Below are 19,985 nucleotides of genomic sequence, written 5' to 3'. Positions count from 1 at the left end.
AGGTGTCTCAAATGGTAGGACATCTTGTTGATCTGGTATGATCCGTGCTGTTGCACGATCAGCGCCAGAGTATCCCTGGTGAGAAGCTGATGTACGGCTTTCGGTAAGCATGGAGGCAAACGCATTTCTCTTTCACCTCGCCCAGTTCTGCGGTCCAGACAGGCAGCCAGTGCCCACACTCACGAGCAGTTTCTTTCACTCTCTAGATCCTATATCATGAGAGCGAAAGGTTTCCGCGATGCTCTTTCTGCTCTTCATCCACAACTATCCGCGCCCTCAACCGCTCGCACCTATATACTTTCCGTAAACTAAACGCCTCTGCATGTGGCTATCCCCGCCCGAACGACCGAAGTTTTCGAAGATGCCCATATCATGGGCCACGATCGCGGCAGCCCCGCCTCCACCACTCACGCCCACCCAGCGCATGCAGGAACTGCAAGCATTCTACGCGAAACAATCACTTCGTTTCGTTCTATCGAATGCGCTGGGCTTCCATGATGCCCCCGGAGCCACCGAGCGCATCAGTCCCTTGATGGAACACACGGTCGTGGTCGGCATCGATACAGAGGCCTGGACGAAAAACACGGATGAAATGACAGAGATCGGGCTCGCAGTGTTTGAACGCAAAGACATGCTAGGGGTACATCGTCGAAAGAAGGAGTGGGGGAGAGAGCATGGGAAGAATGAGGGCGGGTACGAGCATCTCGGAGACTTTGGAGAAGAGCTGTTGAAGAAGATCACCTTCCACCACCTCCGCATCGTTGAAACCGCGCACCTCAAGACTAGCGCCGAGTGGATGAAAGGCGCGGAGGGGAACCGGTTCGGACACTCGCGCTTCGTTACATTCGCTGAAGCCCGCGTTATCCTTGACTCACTATTCTCGCAACCTATCGACTCCTCGGACCCAGAACTCAAGGGATGTAAAAAACCTGTTGTGTTGCTAGGTCATGCCATGTACCACGACGAAGAGAACATCAAGAAGAGCGGCGGGCTAGAGTACGATCTGTTCAAGTACGGTACGATAGTCAAGGAAGTTGATACACAACCCCTCGCCAAGGCCACGCACACCTGGTTCGATCAGTGCGCACCGAACAATGACGTTGGTTTGGACACTCTGACTAAAAGGCTTGGTTTTGAGCACGAGGACGCACACACGGCATGCAACGACGCTGCTAGGACTGTAATCTCCGCCATTCAAATGGTGCTGCCGAAACAGTGTCGGGAGGGCAGAGAGAAAGACATGCAAGCCGTGGCTTGGGAAATCGAAGAGCATAGTCGTGATACCCCTTCTTCAACTTGGGGCTCGAAATTATGCTGTACACGTTGTGGCGGGCGAGACCACCAGGACAAGGAGGGTGAGCGGTGCACGGTTCCGGTGCATTGTAAGGCATGTGCCCAGTTCGACGTGGGAAAAGAAGAGGAACACTGGACGACGCATATGGAGATGTACTGTCCGCATATTGCGAATTATAAGGCGTGGACCAGGCGGAGGGATGATGCGCTCCGGAAACACAATCCTTTCCCACCCGGTCCCCCAGAGGGCTCTCATCCGTCATCCAATTTCGTGGTTCCTTTGTATGCCAGGGTGGCGAAGGCTGGCGTTCCTCTGTCTTCGACTACGGTTTCATCATACTCTTCCGCGAGTGCGAAGTCCAACGATAGCTCTTCCTCCCGTGGAACTGGCGGTAGTGGGAGCAGCGACATCGTCTACTCTTCCGGTAACGTTGGCTACGCTCCCGTGGCTCGCATCGTCAGCTTTCAGTCTTCTGGTCGTGGACGAGGCGGTGGTCGTGGTTTACGTGGCGCAGGTGGTACGCGTGGCGGCAGCGTACTGAGCAGGGATCGGCGGCGTGAAGACGAGTGGCGGCCTTTTTCCAAATGGTAGGTGTGCAGTGTTGGTTGTATACATGGGTTAAACTATAGGTTTGGATAAGCGTGTCACTTCTGTTGGCAAGCATACTTCCGCATCTATGATTACTAATAAATAAATTCTCTTCCCAACATTCTCTCGTTCTCTTCATCATCGAAAACATTCAGATGACTATATTGATTTGAGTATACTGATCGTCAAAAGAAAGGCAATCAATGAATCTGGTAAAATCAGAAAGATAGGAAAAAAAGAGACGTCACAAGAGAGGAGAAGGAAAAAAATACGTTACGCAGATACTAGAATGGCCGCACGTAGTAAAGTCGAAATTTCAACCTGCACCACACTAGGTATGGGGGCTGATGCACGTACCTATCATGCTGCTCTTCCCGATGATCACATCAAAGCCATAACCTCCTCCAATTATTGATCCACTATGTACAGTCTCTACTAACCCTTCCAGTCAACAGTATAAGATCCACGACAAGCATACAGCCATCAAGCACGCCTTTGATGAGCAGCAAGCGGCAGGAATTCAGACCGGCCCAACGACAGCGATACCTTCACGCTTCCCACTAATTGATCCGAACTTAACCTGGCACTTCTGCTTCGTCTCCTCAAATGTTCCTTACCTGTATATCTATGTGTACGCTCGTTCGAGATTAATATTTCCCTCCATGAGGCGGGGGTGGATCGGCTCGAAGCCTTTTAACCTACCATCTTGGAGTGGATACACCCCTTTAATACAGGGGAGCTTCCATCGCTGTCCCCACAGTTTCTGGATGCGGTCGCCAAGATTCCGGTTTCCTTCGGGCATCTTGTCTAGACGATGTCGGCATTTCACTCAAGAAATTGCGAGTTGCGTAGGCGGCACTGAACGCTATCATGGCCGACGCTAAGCGTAGCTATATAAACTTGAGTTGTCGTATATACCATTTCGGTGGTGGCGCGGTCGACTCAGTGAGCCAGTCATCTCATGACCTGACTGGGCCGTTCAAACACGATGATTTTGCTGAAATGATTCCAGTAAAACATCCGACGGGTTTGGCAGGACCACCGTGATGACTTGATGCGACAAGGTTGCGCGCCTGCCCTTAGTGCCGCTCTTCCACCTCGTCTTCTTCTTCTACTTTACGCTTAACGTATTCTCTCAAGATCTGCGTCAACTTCGCCCTGCCGTCTCTCCTTTCGAAAACCTGCGCATGATCCACAGTCGGCCACCACAGTGTCTCGATGCCTTTACCCTTCCATTCAGAATCCTTCCAATTCCTGTCCTCGCTCTTCAGGTCGACTCCATTGAGATACTTGCCAACTGTCTCTGAGTCAACAATTAGGTCCCTGCCGCCGAGACTGACTGTTACATCTCGCCCTCGCAGATCCTCCTTCCACAGGATGTTCTGTGCCCAGAAGAAGTGGCGTCCGAGCGTGTGCGCAACCATCATATCCATCGAAGCGAACCAGTACAATTGGTGCTCGTTTGCGCCTTTTGGCCGTCGTGCCGTGAAGTTGTATGCAACGTCAGGTAGATGCAACAAGAATGTGACCGGGTCAATCAAGAGAACGGGTCCAATTTTAGCGGCCGTACTAGGGTTATGAATCAGATGGGTGGAAATCACAGAACCATATGAGTGGCTGGCAAGAACGACTTTGTCTAGACCGTGGCGTTCTAGAATCATATTGATCTGGCGACAAATCTCGTCTCTGCGCGGAATAGGCCCAGTAATGCGAAAGCTGATGGGCATCAACTCGATAGCAATGATGCCCACTTCGCCGTCTTGTGCTGCGTCAGGATCATGCTTGTTTATCTCGCCCAACCACGGAACATAAGGATATAGGCCAATGCCAATGCCGTGTATAAAAAGGATTGGAAGACGCGTCTTGGAGGTATGCGGGCGGTACCAGTAGCTGATGTCAGGTGCGGAGGATATGTGGTGTGTGAAAAGGGTTGCGGGTCGCGGTGGAAACATTGCCAGCGAGGAACGGAGGTGGGTGCGGAATAAAATGAAGCCATGGTACCGGAGACAGGCTGCCGTGAAAGTGTCGACGAGCATGACAACCTACAGGCTCGTCAGCGGGGTCCATAGTGTTAGTGTGGAATGAACATACCATATACCAAAGAAAGGGCCGGTGCGACATGTTGACTTGATCGATGGTCAACCGCAGGCTCTTCGCGCTGCCCCAACCAGGCTCAAGTCTCCTCCCAAGCAGCGTCTGTATGCCATCAGCGTACTCATCCAGCTCCTCCTCTTGTGCCTGGCTCTCTTCCGGGTGCTCCTGCACTCTCTTGTTCCTCTCTGCGTCGCTCTCAGTGCCCCGATTCATGAGGCCCCACGCAAAGAACTCGCGCACATTCTGCCTCCGCACCTCGCCTAGCCTTGCTCCGAGGAACCATCTGCTTATATAGTACTCTGGATTCGGTATGTGTTCCCAGCCCTTCCAAAAGAGCGCCTTCCTCTCTTCCTGATCGAGGAGTGGAGGATGCTGAGCCGAGGCCTGGAGCAAACGCTTGCGGGGCAAGTAGACGAGCAGCCAAAAGGCCGTCTCGAGGATGCTCCAGGCGAGCAGGAAGCGACCGAGGGCTGTGTGTGGGGGCTCTGCAATGCTGAAGGACACGCAGAAGATGCTGAGGGGTGTGATGGCGCGGAAGGCGAGGATGATGCCTCGGATGAGAAGGTACCTGGGTAGCGTGTTCTCGAGCATGATGGCGTCGGCTGCGGTCTAAGGATTGTAAAGTATTATGGATATTATACGACGGCTGGCCGCAGTCTTTATAGAGGACAGGAACATCCGCGCTGGTGTTGCAGTACTGATCGCCATGTTGGACATTTGTTTAGGCGGTCGAAACTTCCGACACAGGCCGATGACGCACACGCTCCTCCTGTCGCGACCCGACGCGAACCTCACCTGTTCCACCATCACCAGATAACCCAACATTGACTAGATGCGACCGATTACAGCGCCAGACAGCGCCATCACGGCCCAACAGAAACAGCATCCTGATTTCTGGACAGATCGATACCTACGCAGTCGCGTGTACGCTCGCAACTATCCCCTCCCAGAGACTAGCTCGCAAACTAGCCTGGGGCTCTCAGATATTGCATTACATTGTAAACACCGGGAGTTCTCCCCAGGCCATACACATGCTGGAATACATTCTCCTTCTCAACACTTCTGGCCCGACTACTCCACGACATTGTCCTTTGGCTTTCACATGCATCCCTCGGTATTCTGTCCGTTACTAAGCAGACCGTACCCATCATCTTCAACACCAGACCCCAAAACAGCAATAGAACACTAACAAGCAAGGCACTTCAAACAACTTTGATTGGGCCGTTCCGTTAGCTAGCCGACCTCAATCCACAGCTTTGGTATGCATGGTTCGTGAGATGCAACAAATGCGACGGCCAAATGTTAGCCAACTGTGAGCACGCTTGTTCAATCCTCCGCCAACACTCTACCTTGGATCGAGATATCTGGGCCTGTCTCAATGATTATGAGCCACACGCTGTGGATTCTGAGGCTGTGACATCTCTAATGCGATGTGTTTGGTCGCCCACCTTTAGCATTTCCTAATAGTGGACTCATCAGTCGATGGCTAGGTCCTAAGTCGGACTTACGCTATCTAAGAGCTTTAGTCGTTGAGATATCAGGTAACCAACAGGGGACTGCGAGAGATCATCTAGCGTCCCACCCTCGTCCTCTTCATAATTGGCTATCAACTAGAAAGCTCGGCCATTGCAACCGATCTCCGACAAAGCCGATGGCTCTCATGGAGATCTACTATACTTGTACGCGGACCTCTTCATGTCCATCTCTAGTATGCCTCTATAAGTCCGGTTATCCCCGAGCAACTCCGATATCATTCCAGATTCGCGATCACATCAAGGTCATAAAAGGCGTAGCTAGACTGCGAGAAGTCTCTCTCTCTGCTCAACCCGTTTGATTTCTTCCCCATCTCGTCGAATTTTCGCCATGGCATTCATTCTCCCTGTACAACACCTCGCACTCCAGCTAGAAAGCGTCGAAGCCGGTTTCCAGATCAAGAAGCTACCCACCCCTCAGCCCGGCCTAGGAAGCGCCATCATCCGCATCGAAGCAGCGGGGGTACTCTCTTATCACCGCGATGTCTATAATGGCGGCCGGCACTACTCATTCCCTACACCAATCGTTGGTGGTCTCAGCGCCATCGGCCGCATCGCCGCCCTAGGACCCGACGCGACTGCGTTAAAGGAAGGGCAGCTCATCTACGTTGACTGTGTAATTCGTGCACGAGATGAGCCAGATACCCTTTTCCTCTCAGCCATCCACGATAGTAGTGCTGAGGGAAGCAAGAAGTTGATGCGAGACGTATGGCGTGATGGGACTTTTGCCGAGTTTGCCAGATTTCCACTCGAGAACTGCATCCCACTAGACGAGGCAAGGTTGTGTGGCAGTCTGGGCTACTCCATTTCGGACTTGATGTATATGAGCTATCTCCTCGTTCCATTTGGTGGCTTACGGGACATCAAACTGGAGCCCGGAGAGACTATCGTCGTGAGTCCGGCGACTGGTGGGTATGGTGGGGCAGGGGTACAGGTAGCCATTGCTATGGGTGCAAGAGTGATCGCCATGGGCCGAAGTGAGGAGAAGTTGGCGAGGTTGAAAGAACACGTACTCAATGGCTCGCCAAATGCCCAAATTGAAACGATGAAGATGACAGGGGATGAAGCAACGGATCTGGCGATACTCAAAGCTTTTGGTACCATTGATGCCGTCTTGGACTTTACACCGCCTCAAGCATCCAAATCATTGCACTTGAGGAGCGCTACGAGTGCCCTTCGCCGCAACGGGCGAGTCAGTCTGATGGGTTTTGTCGAACAACCCGTGGTTCCTTGGACTTTAGTAGCCAACAACATCGCCATGAAGGGGAAGTTGATGTATGAGCGAACGGATATGATACATTTTGTCAAGTTGCTAGAGAGAGGGTTGTTTCCCCGCGGTAAGGCCTTCGTTGATACCAAGGCCTTTGAATTGAACGACTGGAAGGCTGCGCTTGATATAGCGGCCGAGCACACTGGAATCGGAAAGCAGGTGGTTCTCAATCTTTAGGAGTATCCAGTAGCAGGCATAGTGGGCGTGAGCGTATCGGAGATGTGTGTGTATCTCAACGCTGCGATGACTAAGTCATTGTGCACGACCTTAGTCACGTTACGAGAAGTGCGCGTTCTAGCCCTCGAGCTGCCGCGTGGATCAGGGTCCCAACAAGATACAAGAATCAACCTGGTATTGTTACCCTCAGTCCCCCTGCTGTAATCTCTGGACGTCTTCATTTACAAAGAGCCTGTGGTACACGACACTGTGCTGTGTTTGCCTGCAACATCATGCTGCTGTATGTTCAACGGGTGTACTCTATAGACTGATAATAGCTTAGCAGGTAGCCCTGGGGCGTAGACGCTAATTAAACTTTTTGTTTCAAGCGGTGCATTCCACGACTTGTGGTAGAGCTCATAGTAGTTACAAGTAGCTTAGGATTACTCCATCTAGACTATCATAATCTGTACCCGGAAGATATTCGGTAGCGCATTGCTGCTACATGGAGTGTAGTTAATTTTGCGTTCACTGCAACGACACGTGGCGCTCAGAGCAAACAGTCCACGGCCAATCCCAACAGCCCCACGTGCTCTAGCACACGGGCCAACATAAACGAAGGATGAAAATAGCAATGCCTAATGCGATGTGATTTCTCTAAGGCCGTATGTAGATGTGCGCGTATTGTGCTAGCTTAGTCGCGTAGCCCTGGACGTGCTCATTAAAAGAATCTCACTAAGCTTCGGGTCCCTCCTAATCCGGGCATCCTTAAGATCACGGGTTGAGATAGGATACTACTGATACACAAATATTATGTAGTCAATAGACGCATACTGAATAAAATCTCAGCGTCTTCGACACGCCCATAACGCGTAGATGTTCACATAAGCATCGGGTAAATTAGGCGATATTGCACGGAGTCGCCGCGTAGCCTTATCTCAAGGATCTGATTAAAATTTTCACATCACGACCGTGCGCACATGACTGCACCTTACCAACTCAAGTAGCCAAGGCCGTATCTTGAATCGCGGTTTTCTGACTTTGTTCAAGTATTCTGATTGTAAGATGGAAAGTATGAAGGGAGAAAATGGAACAGTGGACTTGCTGAACTTACGAAGCTTGCGATTCCATTTACTTGTGACATCGCAAAACAACGAAGAATTCCGAGGCTCAATAGCCCACAATCTACCTGCCAAGAAATTCCAACACGGAAACACTAGACTGGCCTTATAAGGCCCGACAGTTAATAAAAATTAAAGATGTGGAGCCATGGTGCCCGGTATCCGTTTCGCAGTACAAGACGGAGCTCACCCAGTCTTTTCTAGATGAACCCCTCACCTTATCTGATCATCGCCATTCATATCTAATAACATTGATTAGATGAGCGATCATCGCAGTACGATATAAGGAGACATGAACACCAGGCCCTCTATGGAACGCACTCGCGACAATGTTACCAACAACGAGTTGGGGCAATCCCCGTCTTCGGAGGCGAAAGCTGCAAACGTCGTAGTAGTCAGTGGCGGGGAGTCGTCGAGCGAGAGGAGCGTGGAAGGACGCAGTGCGGATGTTCCACTGAAGTTGAAGCTTATCGCAGTTCTCCTTGTGACCGCCATCGGGTTCGGATCGCACTGGAGTAGCGGAGTGACCGGCGCAATGAAGAGCACACTGAAAAAGGTACATCGACCTTACAAATCTTGTTCAAAATCTAGCTAATATAATACAGAAATTACACATCAACAACGCGCAATATGCAGTATTAGAGGCCAGCGAAGATTTCATGAAGACGGCTCTAATTCTTGTGAGCGGTCTCGTGACTGACAGGATTGGCGGTGCAAGTTAGTTCCCCCTTCCATCTCGAGGATTTCAAGAACTCATCATCGCTTACAGGTGCTATGCTCTGGGGAAATGCTATCTTTAGCGTGGGTGCTATCTTCATTGCAGCAGCAACTACCGTTCGTTCATACAAGTTCATGATCTTCGGAGTCGTTGTCCAGGCCTTCGGTGACATTGCGACTCAGGTCGCCCAGTACAAAATCTTCAGCTCCTGGTTCGCACCCTCCAATGGCTTCGCGTCCACCCTCGGATTCGAGCTCGGCATTGGCAAGATAGGAGCTTTTGTTGGAAAGTCTACAGCGAATGTCATCGCAAAGAAGACTGGAGACTTTAGCTGGGTGTACTGGACCGCCGTTTTCATGAACCTTTTCACCAATGCCGTAACGGTTGTATTCTGGCTCTTCACGAAGTGGTGCGGAAAAAAGTACTCGGGGACAGCCGATCCAGCGACAGGCGAGAAGCTAACAGAAAGCAACAAGAAGTTCGAGGTCGGCAAGGTGCTTCGGCTACCATGGCCATTCTGGGGAGTTGTCGGCTTCTCGCTATTCCAGACCAGTGCTGCCGTCGTGTACTCCCAAAACGCAACTGAGATGGCTGAGAAGCGCTTCAACATCAGTGCTGTTAAAGCGGGCTGGTACTCGGCTATGTCGCAATACCTGGGCTTCTTCCTCGTTCCGCTCATTGGAATCTTCGTTGATCTACTCGGCAACCGCATCACCCTCATGCTTGTGTGCGGTATGGGCATGCTTCTTGCCATGTGCTTAGCCGAGTGGGGCCCGACCGTCAGTGGGACTGCGGCATCCTTTGGAATATTTGGTGTCGCCTCCATGTTTGGTCCAACTGTCATTATCGACGCCATCCGCACCTCCATGTGGTACCAGGAAGTCTTCGGTTCGGGATACGCAGTGAAGATCGCTGTAAACAACAGCATGAACATCATCATCCGTATCGTTACTGGTGTTATTCAGGATCGCGACAATGACTCATACGATAACGTCGTGATTGTATACGTCGTTCTTGCTGCGGGGTCCGTGGTCGTCGCCGCCGCCATGCTCGCTTGCAGCTTCATGACAGTGGATGTCAAACATCTTCAGTGGACCAGGAAGCAGCGGATCGCGAAGGGTCACTTGATCAACGAAAGTAGAGAGAAATTCGAGAATGGGATTCAGGGCCAGAGGAACAGGAAGATCAGCCTGACATTGTTCGTGGCCTTGCTGTTCCTAATACTAGGCGCGTGGGCGGCGTACTTCTGGGGCGTTGCAACGGGCAACAACAAGTGATCGACAAGGACTTGGTCCGCTTAATTATCTACTCTTGCCCGCAATGCGAAGCGACGATATGGTTGAAAGAGTAATTCAGCAAGTCTGACGTTTCAGTCAGCCGGAAGCATCGAAGGCGCGAGGCGGCAATGATCAAAATGCAGAAGAAATATTTTTCAAAAGGAATGGCTTTTTGCTACTAATTCTGTCTGTCCATACCAGGAAATTTGTCTCTTTGCTCACTACAATCCACCACTACACGGTTACCACCAGCTTCGTTGCACTTACACCCGCCTTTGACTTCTTGAGCGCCTCTTGGATGTACTCTAGGCCATTCCCAACAACAGTAGGCGGTGGAAGACACTGGAGCTTTCCAGCCTGCAACGCAGGGGTAACATAGTCCCTCCAGACTGGTGTCGCAATCTCGTTAACACAAAATGCCATACCCGCCTTCACGTTCGCTGGCACGTCTTCGGGTGGAGGATGCGAGCAAGCAAGGTGACCTCCACCTAGCTTGGCAAGAATGGCAAGGTCGTTACTGTAGGTGTCGGGAATGCTAATGGTGTCGAAGATGCCAACGAACTCATGTCCAGATTTGCGAACTGCTTCGACAACCTTGTCGACAAACGAGGCATCCTTGTAATCGAAGACTTGAGCCGCGCCGCAACGCTTGCTGAGGTCGAAGTTGTGCGCACCCGCGATAGCGATGACATGAATTCCGGCAGCTGTCGCCAGCTGAGTCGCCATGGATCCGACGGAAGAAGAGCCGCCGTAAACCACAAGCGTCTTGCCTACTGACTGCACTGGGTCTTCTAGCGAAGGGTATGGCAACCCAAGTGCTGGTGTGGCGACACCGGGCATCGCTACGCCGGGTATCTTGAGAGAAAGCGCACAGATTGTGGCCTCCAGAGCAAGCGGCACCACGACCCCATCCGTGAAGGAGATGGTATGGGGGAGGATAGCCGCTTTGTCGGCCTGAAGAGTAGTGTACAGCGCAAAAGCGCCATCTTGAGCACGGCCACTGATAAGATTGATGGTATGCCTACACCAAAATCAACCCCAGTCCCTTCGACATAGTGAGAGGCTTAGCGAGACTTACCCAATAACACGATCCCCCTTCTTAAAGCGCTGCACGTCCGGTCCTGTTTTATACACCTCACCAGCTACATCGCACCCAAAGATCGCAGGCCACTGTTGGATGAACACACCGTAATCTTGCATGTGCCAGTCGAGCGGGTTGATGGCGATTGCAGCGTTCTTCACTACGATCTCGCCGGGGCCGGCTGTGGGCATTGGGGCGTTAGATACCTCAAGGGGCGTGTCGGCTTTGGCGAGCCATGCGGCTTGATTCTTCGGTGCGGCCATAGTGGAGAGTTGAGTTGGAGGGTGAAATTTGTGAAAAGACAGTGTGATTGTCAGTAAGATGCTTTGGATAGTAGAAAAGCTGCTGGCTGGTTGCTGAGGTATTTGACAGAGTGATAGCTGAGTTATATAGTTGTCGCTACCTATGCTTGTATGCCTAATGTGAGCGAAATGATTTCCAACCACCGACGTTGCTTACAGCACCTTCCGCATTGCAAACTACTATCTGACCGAGGGAATGTTCGTCTACACTCGAAATGGTCGTCTAGAGCGCAGTTGTAAGCAATCGCGGAACTCATGAGGGATATCTGTGAAGAACCACACATGCGGTTCCTGATGGCGTGAGATCGTCATGCCGTTAAACTAAAGTGATTACCTGCGAAAAGTCGATACGAGTCTATACTAACCAACTAATGAGAGAAGCATTACAGAGTTTGGCGTTCAGTAGAACCAGATATGCTGTTCCTACCTTAATCAGCAGAACCACATATGCCGTTCCTTAAATCCGGTCTAGAACCGGTGCTAAACTAGGGCAGGGTCCACCCGCGTTCCCTCAACACCTCCACCATCAATCGGATGGCTTCCACGCCGTTCTGGACATTGTCACGCCGGCTACAGCCCTCGTCGCCTTGAGGCAGGTTTACCATGAGAAATCCTTTGTTTCCGCTTACCGAGGTTAACCTCTCCCTGCTAAGATAACCAAATTGTGGATCTGTAGGTAAAGCACGCAGGCACGCAGGAAACTCCCAACAATACACCCGAGTACCAGTTGTGTGCTATGGTCTCTTTTCTCACTAACACCATATTAGATATGACCTTCAACGCATTCATCAGCTCTACCAAGCATGATGCCACCTTATAAACTTGGCGCATCTGGTTTTCTCTCGTATAATGCTCAGTTTCGCGTGCTGATCTGTCACGAATGCCAGTACGCCATTCAAAAAAGCGCGCTGGAGAGTCACTTGCTCCGGCACAAAATCTATCGTGCTGAAAGACAGCGACTACTCGAATCTATCGCAAATCTCGAACTACTTGAACCACAGGATGTGCCTCTGCCGGATCCGACATACCCGCCTATCCATGGGTTGCCTGTTACGAATGGATATTGCTGTACGATAGACGGGTGTGGAAACCTATGTGCTAGTGAGAAACGTATGAAACGTCATTGGAGTGAGAATCACGGCGAAATCAATCACGGACGTGCTGAGGATCATGTGCGAGAGGTGAAGATTCAGACACTTTTTCGCGGGACTAAACTGAGGTATTTCGAGGTTAATGTTTCATCTGCGGTATCGCTCGCCATCACCAATGGTGAAGATGATGATATTGATGACGAAACATACTATCAAGAAAGATATCATGAGGGAATTCATGGTACATATACAGCAGTATCACCATACATGCGGACCGCACCCACAGTCGCTCTTATGCCGCCTACCATTGACGTCAACCTAGAGACGTTGACATACTTTCACCATTTCACCACCGCAACAAGTCCCAGGCTTCCTATATTCAGAAGCATTAACTCCACAGCGCGCTACTGGCAAAGGGATTTTGCTTCCCTTGCACTGCGGCGGCGATGGCTGATATGCGGGTTGCTAGCTCTCTCTGCATATCATATGGCTATTTTTGAAGAGAATCCCGCCGTTAGGCGAGCTCACTGTGAGCGGGGGGCGACTTTCCGTGTCGAATTTTCTGTAGGATGGCGAAATATGATAGAGTGCGATGTGGAAATAATGGAAGAAGATGAGAAGAACATAGGCCAGCCGGTGGACTGCCTTCTACATTTGGCACACCAGGCCACAAATGGTACCATCCCACAATTACCGACCTCGAACTCCTTCCAACTACAGTTATTCATAACAACAATTCAAAACTTCGACATGCCCGGCTCCACATTTCGCATTACCAACGACCAGAGCAATGACAGCGACACTATATCAATCATTGCTCAAGCAACTGAAGTTCTCAAAACGCCAAACCTATCAGAAACCAGGAGCTTCAGCACAGCTAGCACCGGCCGAAAGATTCTCTCTGTACTGCTCAACCGCCTTCACACACTCCCATTCCTCATGACGGAGGCATTCGGCAGACCAAAAGTAGAGGATCTCGCGGATGTACTGGACACAGTATCCGCTGTTGCCGCTTTGATCGAATGTTGTGAGATCAGCTTTGCATCGGACGTTGAACCAGCAACCAACCATGACACTGATCTAGCAAGAGCGGCGACCTTGGAGGCAGCTTGGCACGGTATGACAAGGTGGTTGACCAAGATCTCACCGCACTTTCACGACATGATATCGCGTAACCATCCATCTGCTCTTACAATGGTAGCACATTGGGCATTGCTAGTTGACTGGGCTGAGCGATGCGGACACTGGTTCTTGAGCGGCGCAGCGGACAGCATTATGAAGGAGGTCAGGGGACAATTAAGGAGAGAAGATGAAGCAGTCCGTAACCTGGTCGATGGCCTACTGTCTTGAATAGTTTAGAGGTGTCTGACCCATTAAGAGACGACACGCTTTCCGAGGAATATCGTTTGTGAAGGTTTTCCCATCATGCCTAACATGGATCTACATCGATTGATTTACTTATATCCGGTCAATTATTGCACAACTTTGAGCCGGGAATTCATAGCATCCTTTTGTAACTATGAGCTTGTGGCTTTTTTGGACGAACGAAAACCTCACATTCGCAGTGAAAGAGACAAAACACAGAAGTCTCAGAAACGGGGATATTCAAGTCTTAAGCCGCTTCCTTATCTCCCTTCTAGTCATAACATCCCCAAATGGTCAAAAATTAGTAATGCAAGTTAAATTATAGATTTAGATACATATGCTATTCATACTTGTATACTGTACCTGAAACTATACGGCTCCCCCAGCACATATGGTTTTGCGCACTAAGAATCGACATTAATATAGCTAAACCCAACTATCAGCTTTCCTTGTAAGGACAATACTCATGTGAGTTATGTTTGACTTACATGTGGCGGTGCTGCACAGCCCCCCTTATAGCCTTATTGGCCCGCTTAACCTCGCATAGCCCACTTAGTACATAAAGTTGGGTGGGTGTATATTTAATATAAAGTCTCCGATTAAGGAGGTGGCGCAGCATTAAGCTGCAAGTCTAAGTGGATAGATTAAGTCACGTAATCTAATCGTAGCTATAGTTAGACCTACTTCAGCAACGTACATTAACTATACGCCCACCCAACGTTGTAGAAGTGCACATCTAGTATCGAATTTTCGTTGCACTCCCAACCTCGATGTCATATGGATGTAACAGTGCGCTTTCTACACCGTTATTTCTCCTCGCCTTTAAGAACTAGTGTGACGAGATGGCGGAAGCGCTAGCTGTAGTTGGCATTGTCGCGAACATAATACAGCTCGTTGACTTCGGCTCCCACGTTCTGAACCGTCTGGAAGAATATCAGTCTATGTTTGGAGACATACCCGAAGCGTTCCGTCACATTAAAGCCGAGCTTCCTGTGCTGCTAGATGCTCTCTCGCAAACCCAGTCCTCGATCAATGCTAGATCTATGCGAGAAGAATCCAAAACAGCGCTCATTCCTGCTATTGAGGGGTGTAGAGTCCAGATAAAGCTGCTAGACGATGTTATTACAATAGCGCTACCCGTGTCAAACGACTCGTGGGTCAGAAAAAGTGGGAAGGCATTTAAAAGCCTTCGTTATGACGCAAAAGTGGAGAGGGTAACAGCAGTGATCCGGGGATATGTCCAGACGTTGACATATCACGCTACCGTCTCACTGGAACCCTTGGCCGGTATATCTCTCCCACGTTCTAAGGAACCCTAGTTCTGACAGTTGCAGACCGAACTCCAGTCGGCCCCACCCCGTCCTCTACTGTGCCCTTCCGACGTGATCCACACTTTGTAGACCGTCAAATGCTTGCAGAGATAGATTGCAGGAGCCAGAAACCTGCTTCTAGATTGGCACTAGTTGGTCTCGGTGGCGTTGGGTATGTACAAAATTTTCTTTTCTAAAGGCACAAACTGACAAACTTGAAAGAAAGTCGCAACTCGCCGTCGAACACTCATATCGTATACGACAAAAGTCACCAACTACCTGGGTCTTCTGGGTACATGCAAGCTGCACATCAAGATTTATAGAAAGTTATCGGAAGATTGCTGAAAGAGCTAAGCTGCCTAGGTGGGATCAGCAAGATGTAGACATTTTGATGTTGGTCTACAGTTGGTTGTCTAATGAGGAAAATGGTCGCTGGTTGATGATCATTGACAATGCAGATGATGTAGAGGTCTTCACGAGTAGGTCAACAGGAGGGAGGGGGAACCAAGAAGAGTTTGCAAGTAAGACAGCCCCGACTCTCCTGGACGCTATTCCTCAATCATCAAACGGGTCAATCCTCATTACCTCACGAAGCCGAGATGTCGCTTTTCGACTGACGGGAAATTATTCGGATATCATCAGAGTTCATCAGATGGAACCAGCACACGCTCTGACCTTGCTTCGAAACCAGCTCAAGCATAGCTTTCGAAAAAACGATGCGGAACAGGACGGTGTTGAACAGGAAGATGCAGCAGCATTAGTCGAAGCACTTGACTACATGCCCCTTGCTATATCCCAAGCCGCTGCTTATATTAGCCAGAGAGCTCCACGTGCTACCGTGTCAAAGTATCTGCAGGATCTTCTTAAAGGTGATCAAGAGAGAGCAAGGCTGCTGCATATGGACCTTGGCGACACCCGAAGGGATGGCACAGCATCGAACTCCATTATTGCCACTTGGCAAATCTCGTTTGAGCACATCCGAAGAGAAAGGCCCGCAGCTACAAGACTGCTGTCGCTCATGAGTCTTTTCAATCGGCAGGGGATTCCGGAATCTCTTCTTGGTGGCCGCTACCACGATGGGGGTGGTTCCAGCGGTGACTTTGAGGACGATCTGAACATGTTGCTAAGTTTCTCTCTGATTGCGACAGACGTAGATGGGCACCATTTTCAAATGCATCGACTGGTACAATTCTCAACAACAAAATGGCTCGAGTTACAGGGCGATCTAGAGGGGTGGAAGAAGAAGTATGTTAGACTGATAGATGACAATTACCCGGATAGCAAGTATGAGAACTGGGAGGCATGTCAAGCGCTGTTTCCACACGCTCAAGCAGCAGTAGCGTGTCGGCCAAATGGTGGCACCGCACTCACGACCTGGGCGTCCGTTCTCTCCAAAGCTATGGTCTATGCATATGATATGGGATACTACCAGGAAGCTGAGGGGATGGGTCGACCCGCCTTAGAGGCAAGAGAGAGCACTCTAGGAAGAGAGCACCCATATACGCTCTCCAGCGTCAGTAGCCTTGCAGTAGCATTACGAATAGGGGGTAAGTATGAAGAGGCTGAAATGATGTTGCGGCGCGCCCTGCAAGGAAGAGAGAAGGTGCTTGGCCCTAAGGATCCACTTACGCTTTCTGACCTCAACAGTCTTGGGTTAGTACTGTCGGAACGGGGCGATTACGAAGGCGCTGAACGTATCCACCGGCGGGCGCTGCAGGCACAAGAGAAGGTCCTTGGACTAGAGCATCCATCTACCCTTCAGAGCGTTGACGATCTTGGCGTGCTGTTAACAAAACGAGGCAATTACGAAGAGGCTGAATTAATGCACCGGCGTGCACTACAAAGAAGAAGTAAGGTACTTGGGCTAGAGCATAAGAGTACGCTTGCGAGTATGGACAACTTGGGCTTAGCATTAGGAAAGCAGTGCAAACTGGACGAAGCGGAAGCAATGCACCGCCGAGCACTCGAAGGAAGCGAAAGGACGTTTGGTGAAAGACACCCAGACACATTGATATGTGCGAGGAATCTAGCCTCTGTGCTGGGATTTCTAGACAGGTATGCGGAGGCAGAATATATGCACCGACGAGTGTTGGATGATAGTTTGAAGGTGCTCGGGGAAGAACATCCGTTCACATTATACAGCTTCTGCAACCTGGGCTCTGTGTTACACTCTCAGGGTAAGGATCAAGAGGCGGAGGCAACACATCGACAAGCGCTAGCTAGGAGAGAAAAGGTGCTAGGGAGGGAGCATCCACATACCCTGAGCAGCATGCACAACCTCGCGAAAGCCTTGAAAGGTCTAAGCTGCAATCAAGACGCCCTTTTTCTGATGCAGAGTTGTTTTCTGCTGAGGAAAAAAGTCCTTGGGCCTCTTCATCCAGACACGAAGAAGTCACATAAGGCACTGAGTAAATGGGGACATATAGATTACGAGGATATAGCCTGGGAGCAAATTGAAAGAAAAGAGGGTGTCTCTTTGGGCTCAATTACATTCGTAGTTGTCTTATGGGCCTTCATCGGGGTTTCATTTCTGTGGTTTTGGGGGCGTTAGCAGCCTTCCCTTAGGTCTCCGCACGGCCACGGCACCAAGTATTTGGTTTAGAATTGGTTCATTGAGCTCCCATGTTGCAATTTGGAGTGGACATCTTATTTAATTGGCCAACACGGCCGAGTATATGTACCTATAACCATACGGCCATCTCAGTAGCACAGCTTTCTATCGTGCACTAATACTCCGCGTCTCCGCTGTAAAAGAAACCCTACCATCTTCGCTACTTGTAAGGACAAGTCTCCTTCGTGTGGCTATACGCATTACCAGACTTGTTCCGCTGTCGATCCGGCGACTCGATGCAATACTGACACGGACACACATTCAGTGGCGCAGGGGAAAGTCGAGGGAGGGAAGGCGCAACCTGCCTGGCTGCGTGCTTGACCAACTCAAGACACTTCTCCGTCTTGTGCATATTCGCATTACTCCGGCGATGCGGAAGCGTCGCGCAGAGTGCGCAGTGAACCACTGCATAGCACCCCGCAGCAACGTGGCTGTTCGAGTCGCACTTGGTACAAAAGACGGGCACTCCGTAGCTCATTTTGCTCCAGTTTTGGAGATAAACCTTGAGGCCTTGATATAACGCTGCATTATCCTTCGGTGAGCTTGGGTATACCATTAGCAACGCTCCAATCATTGTGCACACAATGTCGTTGCCAGCATTGTGGAGGTACGCCTCTACCACATTGAACTTAGCCAGCATATCGCAAAGCCGCATCTTGCGTCCTGGGGTAGCAAGGCCAGCCTCAACAGCCAGGATTTGCGTGTCGAGAGTCGCCACGACGACATCGAGGCTGTCGATGTCGAAGCCAAAGCGCTCTTTGATCATCTTTGTGTCGTTGTCTACAGCGTGACCTAGGAAGATGACTGGACGACGCTGGCCAAACGAGTTGAAGCGGGTGAAAAGATGGCGCAGCATCGAAGCTGCTTCTTCTGTGCTGACGAACGTGGTCTTGCCAAACTGGTACTTCTCCGGGTATCCGTGACAAAGCTCCGAGTTCACCATATGTGCGTTGGGCTTGATGCGCACGTGGTGATTGACAATCATTCGCAGTACCTCCCATAGTGAGCTCCAATCGTTGATGAACATGGGGTCTAGTACAGAGACGCCTAGCTCGGTGATGTACTCGGGATTGTGTTCATACCACTCTACGTCGAGGCCGACAAGGATAGCGTCGCGAAGGTGATTAGCCGCCACCGCCGCGTTGCCGAAATGGATCGTCTGAAGTCGAAGCCAGTGTTGCAGAATGGCTGAATGCGTCAAGCCTCGGGACTGTTCGGCTTCGAGCAAGGACTTCAAATCGGATGGCGGCATGGTTGCAGCCCGGAAGCGCGTGCGTGAATCTGATGTGAACATTTAAAGTGGGTCGTCCGTTGGATTTCCCCAGATTTGAAGCCGAGTTGAAGGTGCTAGTAGGGAAGGTTTCGAGAGAGTGAAGGGAGAACATCGCGAGGTGCCGTAATAGGTTGTTTCGATTGACATTGTTGGTGAATGTAGGTGTTGCGATGCTTTTACAATATCGCCGACCGAGTGAGACCCGCTAGGAGAAGCCTAACGTTGTGTGGGTATGTTGCGACAATCCATGTTTACGACCAACTTTCTAGACCTATTATAGCAAATCGCTATGTAGAGACGGGGTTGAGATAGTAAAAGTTGTATGGTACACTACCTGTAAAATCGCAACAACACGATTGTACCAACCTTGGTAGAAGGCTGTTATTCGTGCATTGAGAACTTCATAGGGTGCTCCTTGCCTTTGACGTATACTAACCGTTCAAGATCTCTAATCCTGAGCATGTGATCGACTTGTGACTCGAGAGGCATCATCTTATCGAAAGAGACCGCGAATTCGCATTTTGCGATAATTTCTTGCATTCTGTCATTGAATTACGCTCGGTCTGTTGGGCGACATTGTTGCGAGTCTCGAGAGAGGTGCTTGAGCAGATTGCTAACTTTTTGTTCTGCTGCTGTAGGCAGCAGCATCGCTGTTACGTGGCTGGAATCAGTCCTATAGTTTTGTTTTGCGTCGCGGTACTGTACCGTTCATTTTGTTGCAACACTGCTTTTACGATTTGCAGAGAGCTTCTGAGCTTTATAACTTATTCTTCTCTCTCATTGAGTTGATTAATTGTAGGTCTGTGCGACGGGCTTTGGGTAATTTATCGAAGATAGAAAGAGGATGGATACAGTGCTTGGAAGAGATTCAGCAAAACCTTCAATATAACGCAATACAAGCA

At 50.2% G+C, this 19,985-nt stretch overlaps 8 protein-coding genes across 8 annotated transcripts; 5 read left to right on the top strand and 3 right to left on the bottom strand.

Annotated features, from left to right (window-relative positions):
- Window positions 1-335: 335 nt before the first annotated feature.
- K460DRAFT_326583 (uncharacterized protein) lies at window positions 336-1,885 on the top strand (the record flags this gene model as incomplete). The annotated part of the gene is made up of 2 exons (XM_040930629.1): window positions 336-640; window positions 683-1,885. The coding sequence occupies exons 1-2, from the start codon at window positions 362-364 to the stop codon at window positions 1,883-1,885; spliced, it is 1,482 nt and encodes a 493-aa protein (XP_040792634.1). The 5' UTR covers window positions 336-361.
- A 1,076-nt stretch (window positions 1,886-2,961) lies between these two features.
- On the bottom strand, window positions 2,962-4,567 carry K460DRAFT_270142 (uncharacterized protein; the record flags this gene model as incomplete). Its single annotated transcript, XM_040927623.1, has 2 exons — window positions 2,962-3,924; window positions 3,974-4,567. The coding sequence occupies 2 exons, from the start codon at window positions 4,565-4,567 to the stop codon at window positions 2,962-2,964; spliced, it is 1,557 nt and encodes a 518-aa protein (XP_040792633.1).
- A 1,272-nt stretch (window positions 4,568-5,839) lies between these two features.
- K460DRAFT_274352 (GroES-like protein) lies at window positions 5,840-6,955 on the top strand (the record flags this gene model as incomplete). The annotated part of the gene is made up of 1 exon (XM_040927950.1): window positions 5,840-6,955. The coding sequence occupies one exon, from the start codon at window positions 5,840-5,842 to the stop codon at window positions 6,953-6,955; it is 1,116 nt and encodes a 371-aa protein (XP_040792632.1).
- A 1,410-nt stretch (window positions 6,956-8,365) lies between these two features.
- On the top strand, window positions 8,366-10,050 carry K460DRAFT_269507 (MFS general substrate transporter; the record flags this gene model as incomplete). The annotated part of the gene is made up of 3 exons (XM_040927575.1): window positions 8,366-8,611; window positions 8,661-8,772; window positions 8,825-10,050. The coding sequence occupies 3 exons, from the start codon at window positions 8,366-8,368 to the stop codon at window positions 10,048-10,050; spliced, it is 1,584 nt and encodes a 527-aa protein (XP_040792631.1).
- Window positions 10,051-10,206: 156 nt separating this feature from the next.
- On the bottom strand, window positions 10,207-11,803 carry K460DRAFT_10232 (putative zinc-binding alcohol dehydrogenase domain-containing protein cipB). The gene is made up of 3 exons (XM_040926498.1): window positions 11,596-11,803; window positions 11,129-11,534; window positions 10,207-11,071 (listed from the first exon to the last, which is right to left on the bottom strand). Exons 2-3 carry the CDS (start codon window positions 11,392-11,394, stop codon window positions 10,285-10,287), a joined length of 1,053 nt encoding a protein of 350 aa, XP_040792630.1. The 5' UTR covers window positions 11,395-11,534; window positions 11,596-11,803; the 3' UTR covers window positions 10,207-10,284.
- A 183-nt stretch (window positions 11,804-11,986) lies between these two features.
- On the top strand, window positions 11,987-14,200 carry K460DRAFT_411842 (uncharacterized protein). Its single transcript, XM_040937499.1, has 2 exons — window positions 11,987-12,105; window positions 12,201-14,200. Exon 2 carries the CDS (start codon window positions 12,237-12,239, stop codon window positions 13,872-13,874), a length of 1,638 nt encoding a protein of 545 aa, XP_040792629.1. The 5' UTR covers window positions 11,987-12,105; window positions 12,201-12,236; the 3' UTR covers window positions 13,875-14,200.
- A 531-nt stretch (window positions 14,201-14,731) lies between these two features.
- On the top strand, window positions 14,732-17,750 carry K460DRAFT_400151 (TPR-like protein; the record flags this gene model as incomplete). The annotated part of the gene is made up of 3 exons (XM_040936298.1): window positions 14,732-15,176; window positions 15,224-15,371; window positions 15,422-17,750. 3 exons carry the CDS (start codon window positions 14,732-14,734, stop codon window positions 17,748-17,750), a joined length of 2,922 nt encoding a protein of 973 aa, XP_040792628.1.
- Window positions 17,751-17,970: 220 nt separating this feature from the next.
- K460DRAFT_350171 (uncharacterized protein) lies at window positions 17,971-19,062 on the bottom strand (the record flags this gene model as incomplete). Its single annotated transcript, XM_040931483.1, has 1 exon — window positions 17,971-19,062. The coding sequence occupies one exon, from the start codon at window positions 19,060-19,062 to the stop codon at window positions 17,971-17,973; it is 1,092 nt and encodes a 363-aa protein (XP_040792627.1).
- Between the last annotated feature and the right edge of the window lie 923 nt (window positions 19,063-19,985).

Source organism: Cucurbitaria berberidis (assembly GCF_010015615.1).
Source record: "Cucurbitaria berberidis CBS 394.84 unplaced genomic scaffold K460scaffold_1, whole genome shotgun sequence".
NCBI lineage: Eukaryota > Fungi > Ascomycota > Dothideomycetes > Pleosporales > Cucurbitariaceae > Cucurbitaria > Cucurbitaria berberidis.
Note: the sequence above shows the minus strand (reverse complement) of the source record. Positions and strands in the feature narration are given on the sequence as shown.

Bases quoted from the DNA above. Each gene is read 5' to 3' on its own strand.
- K460DRAFT_10232 (XM_040926498.1), bottom strand. From the start codon at position 11,394: ATGGCCGCACCGAAGAATCAAGCCGCATGGCTCGCCAAAGCCGACACG. The intron at 11,072-11,128 runs GTAAGTCTCGCT...ATTTTGGTGTAG, and splicing joins AAGGGGGATCGTGTTATTGG to GCATACCATCAATCTTATCA.
- K460DRAFT_411842 (XM_040937499.1), top strand. From the start codon at position 12,237: ATGATGCCACCTTATAAACTTGGCGCATCTGGTTTTCTCTCGTATAAT.